Source organism: Ornithorhynchus anatinus, chromosome 16 (assembly GCF_004115215.2).
Source record: "Ornithorhynchus anatinus isolate Pmale09 chromosome 16, mOrnAna1.pri.v4, whole genome shotgun sequence".
NCBI classification, from domain to species: domain Eukaryota; kingdom Metazoa; phylum Chordata; class Mammalia; order Monotremata; family Ornithorhynchidae; genus Ornithorhynchus; species Ornithorhynchus anatinus.
Window position 1 is genome coordinate 27,883,625 of NC_041743.1, and position 14,706 is coordinate 27,898,330.

General features: G+C 44.7%; 1 protein-coding gene across 1 annotated transcript in view; it reads left to right on the forward strand.

Annotated features, from left to right (window-relative positions):
* Positions 1-471: 471 nt before the first annotated feature.
* The window catches only part of ABLIM1 (actin binding LIM protein 1), a 272,448-nt gene continuing 258,213 nt past the window's right edge, over positions 472-14,706 (forward strand). Inside the window, exon 1 of the mRNA XM_029080393.2 lies at positions 472-613. Within this exon, the coding sequence (XP_028936226.1) occupies positions 601-613 (13 nt within the window). The 5' untranslated portion in view covers positions 472-600. The remainder of the gene's footprint in view (positions 614-14,706) is intronic.

A 14,706-nucleotide genomic window follows, 5' to 3' on the forward strand; every position in this document is an offset into this window, starting at 1 on the left:
CGCACCCAGTAAGCGCTCAACGAATGCGACTGAATGAACGAATCCCAGCTCTGCTCCTTGTCCGCTGGGTGACCTTGGGCGGGTCACTCCTCCGGGCCTCACTTCCCTCACCCGAGAGAGGGGGATTTTAAGGACGGCCAGCCCTTCGTGGGACGGGGACGGCGTCCAACGCGATGAGCTCGTATCAACCCTAGCGTTTAGTGCAGTGCCTGGCCCGCAATGAGCCCTTTACGGATACCATCAAGAAGGGCTCAGTAAATACCATATATATATATATTTATTTCTGCATATATTTATATATATATAAAGGGCGAGGGCCAGGGTGGGGAGGGGGAAGGACACGCCCCACGTGGGGCGCTCGCCGTCGGCATTGGTTGCAGCGCCCTCCCGCCCCAAGCCGCCGCTCGAGCTGCGGCTCCTGCAGCTCCTGCAGCTCCTGCAGCTGCCTCGACTGGCTAAATGGGGCTGCTTGGCCGCTGCCTGGCTGTGGCCGGGGCCTCGGGCAGGTAGCCTGGCTCCCTCCGGCCGGGCGGCTGCAGCGGGGAGCCGGCTCCTCGCCCGCCCTTCCCCTCCCTCTGCCCCTCCGCGTCTGGCTCAGCCATGTCTGCAAGAGGTGAGTGTGGCTGGAGGAGAGACCCCTGCCCGCCGCCGCCATCCGAGGGGGGTGGGGGGGACCCTAAGGAGCGGGGGCGGTGGGCTTCGAGGTCCTCGGCCCCCTGCCCTTGCCACAGACCTTGTGGGGGGCCGGGGGGCACCTCCCCTTTGACCTTGATGCCGGGGCAGCCGGGCCATGGTCCAGTGCCAGGGGCACCTGTGCCCACCTGCGCAAGGACCAGAGGATGGGGCAGCGGGGTCATCGTGGCGCCTTCCCCACCCAGAGCTGCCTGAAAGGGGGGGCAGGAGAGAGGAAGGGATCCCCTCCCTCCACCTTCCCTCTCCTGACCATTTCGCAGCTCAGGGGTGGAAAAAATCCAGGGCTCGATGCAGCAAGATTTAAAGCCGCAGTGTCTTTTTTTTCCTCCCCTCCCTCCCCTCCTCCTTTTTCCTGTAGTGGTAAAGATTTTCTATCCCTAATCCTTGCGAGCTGGCAGCTTCGACTGTCCTTCCCATTTCTGCTCCCTCCCGGGAGAAAGCCCGTCTCGGCCGGTGATTTCGAGCGGAAGGGTTGGCGAATGTTTCCGCCGGGGCCGAGGGAATGTGCCTGTGGCCACCTGGTAGCCCCGACTGGTGGAGCGGCCCCTGCGAGGGAAATGTCAGCCCGATCGGGCTTTCGCCGGGGCCTGGCACCGGGGCCTTTGTGCGGAAGGACTGGGTTGGACCTGTCGTGGACATTAATTCCTTAGAGGATGAGTATTTGCAAACCCCCGACTCGCTCGCTGACGTGGTATCGACACCCCGAAGCCAAGTGTCGGAATGAAGGTGCTTAATCGTCAATACTTCCGAGTTCATCTCGGGCTAGGGTATAATTAGTAAAACCCTCTACTTTAAAAGATTAGAACTCCAGTGCCCCGGTGGAGATCGAAGCGAGACTGGGGAACCCGGTCGGGTTGCTTAGCTTCTGTGTAAATTGGTGTACATCTGTAAGGGGAGAGGGAAATGTCAACGTTAAAGACTTAAAGTGTAGGCTCTGGGCCGGGGGGATGACAGGATCAGCAGGGAATATTCGGATGGGACTGGCTTTAATTAGAGATTCAGGGCACCCGGGGGAAGGAGGGTGGCGAGAGGGTTGGGACAGAATATCCAATCATGAAGAAGGAGTTGAAGCACCTGTGGCTTCAGCCATTGGAAATGACAGGTGGGGCCAAGATCTGGCATTGCCCGTGGAACTCCGGCTGGATGCTATCTATACCTCGTTCTGAGGAATGGAATCGATCGATCGATCGTTGATCGGGTGCGGGGCACCGTACTAAGCTCTTAGAGTGCCACACAAAAATATGGCAGACGCATTCCCTGCCCGCGTCGCGTCTCAGCGTAGCCGCGGCTGGGACCCAGATGCACTCCTTTAAGATGTAGAGATAGGGTAGCGTCTCTCCACAAGTCAGGAGGGAGTCACTGTGGTCCAGTGGAACGGGCGTGGGTTGGGAGTTAGAACTGGTTCCGGTCCTGATTCTGCCCCTGGCCTGCTGTGCGACTTAGGGCTAGTTACTTAACCGCTCTGGGCTTTTAAATTACTCATCTATAAAATGAGAAGAACAGCACCTGCCTTTCCCGCCTCTCTTTGAGTTGTGGTTAGAAGAAAGTGAGAACTGACACGGAAGTACCTTGGACAATAAACAAGCTACCCAAATTCAAAATGATATTATTAGGGCTGGGTTTCCCTGGTAACTCAGTCTCCAGATATGGGCAGATAGATGACTGAGCTCTTCAGATTCGAGATGCGTAAACTAGAACCAGAAGGTAAGGCTACAGATTCAACAGTGACACTTCTTATGTTCCACATCTGACCATGAACTTCAACTTCCGTCTCTGGGCATGTCACAGAAAAGGGAGCATGTGAACTTTGTCTGCAAATACCTGTTTTCCTTCCTTCTTAGACCGTGAGCCCCATGTGGGACAGGGACTGCATCCATTCTGATTAACTTCTATAATAATAATATAATAATGTTGGTATTTGTAAAGCGCTCACTATGTGCAGAGCACCGTTCTAAGCGCTGGGGTAGATACCAGGTAACCAGGTTGTCCCGCATGAGGCTCACAGTCTTAATCCCCATTTTACAGATGGGGGACCTGAGGCACAGAGAAGTGAAGTGACTTGCCCACAGTCACACAGTTGACAAGTGGCAGAGCCAGGATTCGAACCCATGACCCCAAACCCGGGCTCTTTCTACTGAGCCACATTGCTTCCCTATCTACTGCAGCACTTAGAATAATTCTTGAAACATAGTAAGTGCTTAACAAATTCCATAGTAATAGTAATAATAACAATGTTGAAGTTCAGAAGCCATCAGAGTAGCCAATATATTCAGAGATTCTTTGCCACTATGTAAAGGATGAAAGTCTTCAAAAATTGCCATTAAGAAAAACTTGACACCCCTAATAATGAAATGTATCAAACCAAATTTAGATAAATTTCTGGCTAGTAGTTAGTAACCTTCAGTTTTTCTGCCTATGGCTTTATATTATTTATATTAGAGGACCAGCCTTTCACTGATTCCACCACAATTTTAATGACTGTAAGTTTTCATTATGAGTAGATTGAACGGCTCTGTCGATTTTAATTTGGACAAACAATTCCTGGGGGCAGTACTTACTGAACTCCTCCTTTAAAAAAATGGACATTTGGCTCTGACGTCACTGTAATGTGTTTAGAACTAAGTTTGTCTTAGTGAGATTTCTGAATCCAAGTTAACTCTATGTGATGGGGTAGTTCAAATGAGCAGGCTCTGATGAGGGAAAAACACCAGGAAAGCTAAGGAGCATTTTCTAGGCTTTCGTCCTCAAAGTCCAGGCATAAAACAGAACTGGATTTAATCTACTTCTTAGATATATATATTTTCTGAGGCTCCCTGTCTGTCCTGCTAGATTGTGAACTCCCTAAGGTTAGGGACCGTGTCTTTGGCTCAGTAAATACTATTGAATGATGAAAGGGGTGCCGATTTTTAAAGATTGATATGAAAGGTATCTCTGTAGTGTTTCTTTTGGGTTTGTAAATTGAAACTAGAAATCTGGGTTTTGAATCATCAGTTCTGTAGGGTGCTTGCAGATGACCACTTAACCAACCTCATGCAGCGTAAATGGACATATGTCAGTTCTGCAGGGAGCTATAAGCTGTAACATCAGAGAAATACTGATCCATTAAGCTTTTCATCGATTACAACTTCATCGTGGCCCAGAGTGTCTGCCTCGGGGACTAGATCAGGGAGAGGAGTGGGTATTTTTGCCCGAGTTTTTCTCAACACCCTGTTTTTTGTTACTGTTGACCCAGTGACTGTGATGGCTTGAGACAGAACCCATGTTTCTTCCCTGAGAAATGTTTCCTAATGGTGTTTGTATGTGTTTGGCCTTCCCCCTTGCTCATGGTGGAAGGTAAATGGGGAATGGGAAAATACTCACTTTACTATAGTATTTTGGGGTTGAACTGAAATGATAGGAGTCAAACACAGACTTTTGGCATACTATCGTGTCTTCCTCATCACCTCTCCCCCATACCTGGGAATCCGATCGAAAGCCATTGCCAGAAAAGTTTGGGAACTAGCTTCCCTTTCCCGATCTGTTCTGGGGACTGTGTTTTTTCAGGGACCAGATTTGGGACTGGAAAAGACTGAAATGCTTCTGTCAGTCAGGTGGGTCTTTCACATCAGGGTTCCTGGCAAGCCTTGTGAAATACACCGGCTCCTTAATTAAAACAATAAAAGAAGCTGCTTCAGACAGTGGTAATTTTGTTTGACTGGTGAACTAAGCCAATGTTTATTGAACTCTAGTTCCCAGGCAGCTCTGGGGCAAGATTCCAAAGATTTTACCTTACCTGCATTCTGTTCTCTTGTGAGTGTTGGATTTAGATCTAAATCTGTGTAGATTTAGATCACAGGGAGGAATTTTCCATGAGAAAACTCCTTTCTCAGCCCCTGTCATTGTCAGACTAGAGAGAGCTACGTAGTATTGCTTACTACTTAGGGCTTATATAAATCACCTTTAAATAGTAAGCAATGGGGGTGGTGTATATATATGCATATGTAAAGCACTCTAGAGCCACGATATGCTCATGGAGAATGTGGATGTATTTTGAATAGCCAATTCTTGAGCTGTATTTTCCCTTAAGCCTACATGTTTTAAAATGGGATCCGCCCCAAAACGTGGGAAAAATACAGTGAAATTCCTTTACGTGCTATGCACAGATATATCAAGCACCATGAAACAATTCTTATAGGGTCATTCAGAGCATAACGTCACAACGGCACATGAGTTGTAGTGTGATTGTGAGTCTTTGCTGGAGGCAGCGAAAGTACTTGCTCTGCTCACAGCTTGTCATTTTTAAAGCGCGGTGAAGAATCTGCCCATTTCAGGTTGAACAGCAGCCTTTTTCTACTCATAAAGAGGGAACTGAGCTTCTGATGTTCTCTTCCAGCTGCTGATCAGAGATATTGAAATCCTTCAGGAGCATGGGAAACTCTTTTAATGGGTACAAATTTTGTTACCACTAAAGTAAATCGGTTTCGATGCGGAATCTTGATTACCCTATCTTAGAACTGGGCTCAAGTGCTTAGTATAGTGCTCTCCATACAGTACACACTCAGTAAATACCATTATTGATTATTTTTCAAAGTCCTAACTTCTGCATCTTATACTGTAGGAATTAAAACTTTGCTCTGAGAGATTTTTCGCCCAGTCTGACCAAAGAGAAAAGGTTACCCACCATGTTCCCTTCTCAGCTTCTGGTAAGACCATCAGTGCTTGAAAGTCTTGGCATTTGGGAATATAGTATCCTGAAAAGAACCAAATAAAGGGGAAAAGAATGCCTGCTGGTTGTCACGTATTAAGAGAGTCAAATGTCCATCAGAAAGACACTTTTCTGTCTTGCCTGAATATTTTCTTTGAATTTGAAAGGCTATTTTCCCCTTTGGAGTTGAGTTTTACTGCAAAGGAACTAAAATCATGTCAGTGACCAATGGGATGGTTAGAAACAAATACCTATCAAAGAAATTGTTAGAGATTAGTCTCTCAACTATATAGAATACTTGTAGAGACACATTAGGGGTAGATTTTTTTTGTTCCACAGAAGGTATTGCAAGAGGAATATTTTAACTTAAGGTAATGGCCCTTGTTTCCCATTTGGTTTCCAAGTTGAGCAGGGGGTGGCAGAGGGAAAGAATTTTATTGCCAGGTAGCTCTCCGTGGGGCAGCCATGGTTCTGTACCTGAGGACACCTGGCAGGCTCGCTGCTGGGAAACACTTCCAGTAGCCCTGAATGGGCATCAGTTCCGAGGGCCTTGTGAAGAGCTGCTGGGCTTCGGTTAATCCTATTGCAGCCCCAGGGGAGTCAGTCAGTTGCATTTATTGAGCACTTACTGTGTGCAGAGCACTGTACTAGGCACTTGGGAGAGTACAACATAGTTGGCTGACACAGTTTTTGCCCACGTGAGCTTGCAGTCTAAAGTACTGTGTATTTTTTCAGGTGTACTTTACTGTACATGTAAATAGTTTCCTGTCTGCCTCCGCCACTAAGATTGTGAACTACCTGTGGGTGGGGAATCGTGCCACTTCTCAGTTTTCTATTTACCAAACGCTTGGTACAGTGCATTTATAGGCACTGGGCATGCAATAAATACTATTACTATTGCCAGGATGGGGAGAACTGACAGGACTAAAAGCTTTATCATTTCCATTTGACTTCAGTACTGTACTGGTTATTAAACCAGGTACCTTCATCCTAGTTGAGGTAGACCAGATCAGAACCCACCCTATCTTGGCCCCCAAGTCCTACCATACAAAGTGCTGGAGGTTGTGGAGGTTGTTTTTTGGTCTTAGGTAACTAATGGGGTGGAAAGCAGCGTGATCTAGTGGAAAGCATGTAGGTCTGGGAGTCAGAGGACCTGGGTTCTAATAGCAGCTCTGCCACTTCATAGCTGTGTGCCTTGGACAAGTCATTTAGCTTATCTGTGCCTCAGTTTCCTCATCTGTAAAATGAGGATTCATATACCATTCTCCCTTTGACTTTCTCTGTGAACCCCATGTGGGATCTGATTATCCTGTATGTATCCCAGTGCTTCATATAGTGCTTGGCCTACATTAAGTCCTTAAATACAAGTATTATTACTATTATTATTGTTATTCTCCATAAGGCTACCTTTAGGGGGTGCTCTGCAGCCCTACTTTCCTGATTGAGAGGAAACCAGTTGTTTCAAGTATGGCTAGCCATGGTTTTAGTAGCGATGCCCTCCCTGGTTAGTGTCAGAAGGAACTACTTGGTGGTTTTTTTCCCTTCTATCTCCTTTTTGTTAAACCTGGCTTTCTCTGATGGCTGAATGAAGCTTAGGATTCTGTTTGAACTCATATTTTATCTTCATTTATTGGCCCTAATAGTCAAGAACGGCTTTATTTTTTCAGAGAGAAAACTTTTTCTGTGATTGTTCAGAATCTTTCCTTGCTTATAAGATTCTTACTGGAATCTCAAGTTCTTCTATTGCTTCCCAGTCTTCCTTCTGCTTTTTTCTCATGGGCATGTTCCACAGGCTCTGGAAAAATTCTTTTTTGCTACTAATTGCTGTCAGACATTGTTGAAATTGCTTAATCTCCAATGGGCTTAATATTCTCTTCTGCAAAATCAGAATAACAATAACGTGCAGTTGTCAGAATGGGTTATTTATTAGCTTTTCTCTGTAGTATAAAGTGTTACAGATGCAAAATAACCATGAAACTCTGAAATACCTTTGACTTTCCTGCATAAAGAAATAATCTTTGGGCTCTCAGGAGGTTTGTAAGGGAAGAACAAATCATGTGAACATGGTTGTTTATTCCCCCTGTCAGTGCACTAGGCTGGTGGTGGCGGGGAGGGGGGAGGATGGGGGCGGTGGAGGACACCTCTAATCTATATGTGGCTACTATGTGCTCTTTCCTGCCTGGGCTTGAGTAATAGATGGAAATAACATCAGGTAGTTTGTAATTGGCTGCTGTACTGGACCGATGCTTTAGCATTTTTCTTAAAGGAAAAACCCTGTGGAATAATTCTGCTCTCTTGGGCTTGGTGTCCAAGGTCTCCAGTTGTGCTTAGTTTTCTCCATTTATTGGAAACTGAATCTTTAATTTTAAAAAAAGCAAACCCAAGAAGCTGGCAGGGAACTGAATGGCAACAATGAGAGGAAACTAGGACAATGAGGTAAAAATCTATTTTTGACACCCAGCTTTGAATAGGGATGAACAGAAGGAAAATGAGCCCCAGCTTCTAGATTTGGAGGAAGGAAAATTGCTTTTTTAAACATTTAGGAGAAAAATAGAGAAAACTGGCACAAAGTTGATGGCACCATTTTCACCCTGCAGTGTAAAGAGAGTTGAAATTTATTTTGAGTCGTTTAATCAAACCTGAAGATAATTATAATGGGCAACAGGGATGGTTCATTCTCATCAGTAACTAAAGGCTTCCCAGACCTTAGGACAGAGAATTATATACCAAGCTGATAGGAACATCAGAAAATTCACTTGCCTACTATTCTTGTATCCATTGTTAAGGTTGTTTCTCTCGCTGGGAAGTCTTCCCATTGTCTGGATGCCATGATCTGGTGTAGTGGCGTCTTTATGGCAAATACAGGCCATTTGTTTTCTCTCTAGAATTCTAAGATTGGACTGCAAGAAAGCCACCACTGACCTTACCTTGGGGTGTGTCAGGTCTGTTTACTCTGAATTCAGTGTTTTAACAGCCAGTGCGAGTCTGGGTTGAGGAACTGTGGGCATTCTCTAAGGGAAAGGCTTCTAAGTGGCAGTTTAGAAAAGCCTTCATTTGGATTTGCACCCTTTATTCACCCCACCCTCAGCCCCACAGCATTTATGTTTAAGGCTGTAATTTATTTATATCTTGACAAATACCATAATTATTATTAGTGTCTGTCTCCCTGTCTAGATTTGTAAGCTACTTGTGGGTAGAGAATGTATCTACCAACCCTGTCTTGTAGTACTCACCCAAGTGCTTAGCACAGTGCTTTGATTAATTGACAGACTGTACCACTGCCTGTGATGCTGGGATGCTCTTATCCTGGGCTGAAGAGATAAAGAAACCTTGCTTCTGTGTCCTGAGTGGGAAGGAACTGTGTTGTGCTTTGAAAAATGACAGTTAAAGGGAATGCCAAGAAGCATTTGTTTACCCAGTAATGAGATTCATTTGAGGACGGGCAGTTTAATCCACTTATCCCAGCACTACTGCTACTTTTTAAGGAGAATGAAATGCCAGTTTATCTGAGCTCAAACTTCCCTGACAGGGTGGCATAATGTCTCATCCTTTCCTCTTGCGCCTTTTCAGTTCTGTTACATCAATCAATCCATGGTATTTATTGAGCGCTTCCTGTGTACAGAGTGCTTCTTTCACAAGCTATTCATTCTTTTCGGTGACAGTACGTACGTATCTATCATAACTTGTTCTGGGCTTTCCGATGGTTTTATCCTTGGAGGATTTGATTTTTGCCTCTTCCAGTCTTGCCAGTACATGGGTTTCTCCCACGGTTATCCTCTCAGTTTCCCATTTATCTCCTTCCATCCAAGTCCATAATAAAAATACTAGAATTTGTTATGTGCTTATTATGTTGCTAAGCACGGGGTGGATATAAGGTAATCTAATCAGACACAGTCTCCATGCCAACATGGGGCTCACAGCCTTTTTTTAACCTCTGTACCGGTTCTGGTTACTCTAACAAGGCCCCAGGCAGGTATATTCCAATATGATCAAGATGGGTACATCTTTACCTTGAAGACATACTCCAGCACTCCAGCCTATCCTTATGAACCCTTTTTTTTTTTAAAAAAAAAAAAGGTCTGCACATCAGAGTGAAATAGAAGCAGTATGAACTAGTGGAAAGATCCCAGGCCTGGGAATCAGAGTACCTGGGTTCTTATCAGTTTAGATGGAGTGGAAAGGGAGGATTTTAATTAAGTTGTGAAGGAAGAACTGACAGGATTTGTTCACAGATTGAATATGTGAGTTGAATGAAAGAGATGAGTCAGAGATAATGCCAGTGTTATGGGTTTGTGAGACAGGGAGGATGGTGGTGCTGTCTACGGGGTTGGGGAAAGTAAGGGAGCAGACAGGGTTTAGGTGGGAAGATGAGGCGTTCTCTTTTGGACATATTATGCTTGAGGTGTTGGTGGGACATCCCGAAGGCAGGAGGAAATGCAGAACTGCATAGAAGGAAAGAGGTAGATGGAGATGGAGATCTTGAAATCTTCTGTGTAGAGTTGGTAGTTGAAGCCATAGAGCGAATGAGTTCTCCAAGAGTGTGGAAGAAGATGGAGAATAGAAGGGGACCTAGAACTGAGCCCTGAGGGACTTCCACAGATAGAGGGTGGGTGCCTATGGAAGAGAATCCAGGGAGATAGCAGGAGAACCAGGGAGTATAAACCAATCATTCACATTTGAATGCTTACTGTTTGCAGAGCACTGTAATAATAATAATAATGTTGGTATTTGTTAAGCGCTTACTATGTGCCGAGCACTGTTCTAAGCGCTGGGGTAGACACAGGGGAATCAGGTTGTCCCACGTGGGGCTCACAGTCTTCATCCCCATTTTACAGATGAGGGAACTGAGGCACAGAGAAGTTAAGTGACTTGCCCACAGTCACACAGCTGCCAAGTGGCAGAGCTGGGATTCGAACTCATGACCTGTACTAAGCACTTGGGAGAGTACAATATATCAGAGCTGGAAGGCTTGTTCCCTGCCCACAAGAAGTTTACAGTCTAGTGGGGGGACTCCTTCATCCCACTGCTGGTACCCAGGCTTGAGGGGGTTGCTGTTAACTTTCTATTGGCTGTTCTTCCTTGCCAATTTCTTTTTTTTTGTTCTTGTCCATTTCTGGACCGCCTCACTTACTCCAGGCTCTTTTCTTCTTCTTCCCACTTGAGCCTTCGCACCACCTCCCAGCATATCGCCTCTGCCTGAGACTTTCACTTTGATTTGGCCAATTTTCCTCTCATTTCCTTCAACATTCACCCCAGCATTCATATTCTCAGAGGACCCAACTTTGTATGGGTGGAGTGATTGATATTCTGCCAAAGCTTGACTCAACTGGGTTTGCAATAAAAATGTGGAGGTCAAACCAATGGGATTCCTTGAAATAAAAAAAGAAAAAAAAATTACACATAGCTCTTTCATTTGAACTCAGACTCTTAAAGATCTAGGGTTATATTTTATGTCTTCACTCAGCTCTTGGATATAGAAGTATTCAAGATATACTAATTCAATTTTCTGGACTCAATACTTGGTGTGACTTAGGAATTGGCTTGGGTGTTCACCTCACATTTCTTTGTTTTGTCTTTTTTCTCTCTCCGACAGTGCGATTCAAGGTATGGTTTGTTACTATATGTAATGTAGGGGTGGAAGATTTTGAGGTGAAAGAACTGAATCAATAGATTAGGTGTAGGGAGAAGGGGACCAAGTTAAAATCAGGTCCAACTTGTATTAGAAACATTTACAGTTGCCCATAGTATCTGAAGATGAAGCTACTCTGAAGTTTATTTGGGAATGTGTGCCTGAAAGGGCCTATTGTGGGACTGACAGGTCTAAACCCACCTTGCCTACATAAAGACAGTCTCTTATTATGCAAGTGTGGCACTAGTGGAAGAATGCCAAAAATGTATGCATATTTAAAAATTATTAAACACTCCTGGAAAATCTGACATCAATTGTGGTTATTTTATTTCACTCTTAAAATATTTTTATTTATGTTTCTCTTCCGAGCCCATAGTTGTGGGATCCTACCTTCCCCTTAATCACTTTAGTAAGCTTAGAGTCTTTATTTTAATTACTGTTTCCTCCTTAGTAGAAAAAACAGTTTGGTGTAATTACTATTATTACACAGAGTGATGTTCCCCTCCTATTTTGTTATTAACTTATGTGGTAAAGATGAAAGCCACTTAGGAGCAGTGTTTCACTGGTATCAGTTTAGAGTTGAATGGGAGCCACTTTGATTTTTGCTTGTCCTGCTTAATCTAATTATCTTGTTTGTAAATACGGGCACACCCCCAGTTCTGATTGACCACAATACATAAAGACTGGATCTGCTCATATGCTTTTTACTGACGTAGTCCAAGAGCCATAAGCCTCCATGACCATTATGTCCACTTGCAGGGAAGAGAGTTCACGGCCCACCCCTTCCTGCCCTCTCCCCGTCTGTGCTGTGCCGCTTCCAACTCGTAACTTGAGGGCCGCGTTCTCTGCCTCTTCAGGGGCTTGGGAGGAAGATGGCACAGATGGGGCGGGAAAGGAAAGGACAGAGCTCTCTTCCCCCCTGCCATTTCTGTGCTTTTTTCAACCAAAGCAAGAGGAATCCGTTGCTTCCACCACCGCCCCCTCCACTCTCCATTCATTAACTGTGGCTATACAACACTTTCTCTCTGGCCTCAAATTCCATGCTGCCTCCATCATGGTAGGGAGGAGGGACTGGTGAATTGGTGAGAAATGGCTGAGGCTTAATGCAGCTGGAAGTGCCCCGAGCTAATGCAATACCTAGTCTCCATGGCGACGGACGCCTGGGGCGGTTTAGCTGTGTGGAACCATCAGAACGGCAAGGGGGAATGTGGGGCGTCAAACCAAACCGACTCGTGTGTCGGGCAAAGAGGCCCAGCCAGGATTCAGTTGTCTGGCCGTCGGACCAGGACCCCCTCAAATTTTCCTGCTCCTTTTCTGCTGAAAACGGCGCTGACAGCATAAATCCTGAGTAGGCATGTAGGGTGGAGGGAGACTGGAGTGGGTGGGGGAAGCTTTTTGGGGAACACAGGGACCCTAGGAATAGTGGAGGGGATGGGAGGGCAGACAAGTCAGAGAAGAACCAGCAGAGCAACGTGCTCCTAGAATCAGGTTACATGGTCATTCTGGGAGAAAGGAGTGATCTACAGTTTCAAAGGCAACTGAGAAATTGAGGGAGAATTAGGATAGAGCAAAAGTCCATGAAATTTGGCAGTGATCATTGGTGACCTTGTAGAGTAGTCTAAGGGGAGCAGAAACCAGGGTATTGCAGGTCAAGAAGAGAATTGGGGAAGAGGAAGTGAAAGTAGCAGGTGTTTACAACTTGTTTATGGAGTTTGATTGGGAATCGGAGGCGGGAGGTGGCTGGAGGGGGCTTTGGGATCTAGTCACCGTGAGGACAGCAATAGCTTTAATCTTCATTTTGGAGAAGCCAGTATCCAAAGCACATCTTTAACCACCTGTCGTCGCTGGAACCCTTCCGTGTGGAGGGAAATTAGGAAAGTGAATTTATCTGGATAAATTTGTGAATATTTATTTTTTAGCCACTAATGAGACTGTATTTTCCCACTTCAGAGGTTTGAGAGTCCTGTATTTGTTCTAAGGCCAGATTCTCCCAGGGCAAAAGGTACTTCCTGGGGCATGTAGAGAATTTTCCTCTTCAGGCCACTATGAAACTATTTAGTAAGCTCATAATGCACTGGTTAGGGCAACTTTCAAACAATTCTGGACTAGTTTGGGGTGCCTAATTCATGAGCATTTAAATGTTTTCTTAAGAAAACATATATAAAAAGACATTGAGAGGTTTGAGAAAAGGGAGTTCATTGCCCTTTTCACTTCTTTTCTGCTTTTTACTTAGTACACATTTGACTGAAATAACCATTTAAAGAACCCCAGGATATGAGAATGATTCAAATTGTTTGAAATTGTGTCCACCCATTTTTGCAGTACGACCCACTGGGGTCCTTCATTTGGCCTCATTTTTTACGGATGGAAGGTTGCTACATTTCTGGTGGTGTTCACATTCTCCCCAGCCTAGGAAATTTTTTGGTTAAAGAGTGATTGGACATGATAGGTAAAGGAGCTAAGCCTTTTACTAAAGGGGGCTTTATCAGTTTGGGAGTTCTCTGAATTCTTGCTTGCATGATTATCTCAGGGTGAAGAGCATAGACCTGGGAGACTCCACTAATGCTTCCAGGATGTCTCTCTTTCCCGACTAGAGTCAATATCGTGCACTAGATTGGTCTCTGGAATGAATCACGTGGTTAAAACCCCCAACTTCCCATTTAGGTGGATACGCTCACACAGAGCAGTGAACCGACTAACAGCTTTTATAATGCAGAGATTGAAAGGCACTTCTTTTATTATTCATTACACGGAAAAATATCCTTCATGAAATGGACGTTGGGTCCAAAGTGAGTGCTGTGAAAATGAGCAAAGGCTCATTAAGATGAAATCTTATAATAAAATTATTTTTATTAGCTTTCACTATTTCACCAGCTCTTAAATCTAGTGTTATTTAGTGGGGCTGTATTTTCCGTAATGCTTGAAAGCAGAAGCTTTATAAGAAGTAGCTGTCATACAATAAAAATTATGAATAGAGGAATATTTTGATTTAAAATATTTACAAACCAGGTATACGGCAGAAGAAATGAATGGTCTCTGTCCTCATTTTGCTTTTCTGGGAACAAGTCTACCAACTCTGCTATATTGTTCTCGCCCACAGTGCTCTGTGCACCGTAAGTACTCTATAAATATGATTGATTCTGAGAAAATTGTTAACTAAATTTTGACATTGAATATATTTTGCAGCCTCTCCCTATGCTGTCTCATTTGTTTAAAATTTACTAGTATGACTATTATTTTGTAGCAGTGTTATCTTTTAGTAACTGGATCGCTGTTCATGGACGAACTCCATCAGCAATACTACAAATATAATGAGAAGCACTGTGGTCTAGTGGATAGAGTGAGGGCCTGGGAGACAGAAGGACTTGGGTTCTAATCCTGGCTCTGCCACTTGTCTGCTGTGTGATTTTTGGATACTTCACTTAGCTTCTCTATGCCTCAGTTAATAATAATAATAATGTTGGTATTTAAGTGCTTACTATGTGCAGAGCACTGTTCTAAGTGCTGGGGTAGTTACAGGGTAATCAGGTTGTCCCACGTGAGGCTCACAGTCTTAATCTCCATTTCACAGATAAGGTAACTGAGGCACAGAGCAGTTAAGTGACTTGCCCGCAGTCATAAAGCTGACAAGTGGCAGAGCGGGGATTCGAATCCATGACCTCTGACTCCCAAGCCCGTGCTCTTTTCGCTGAGCCACGCT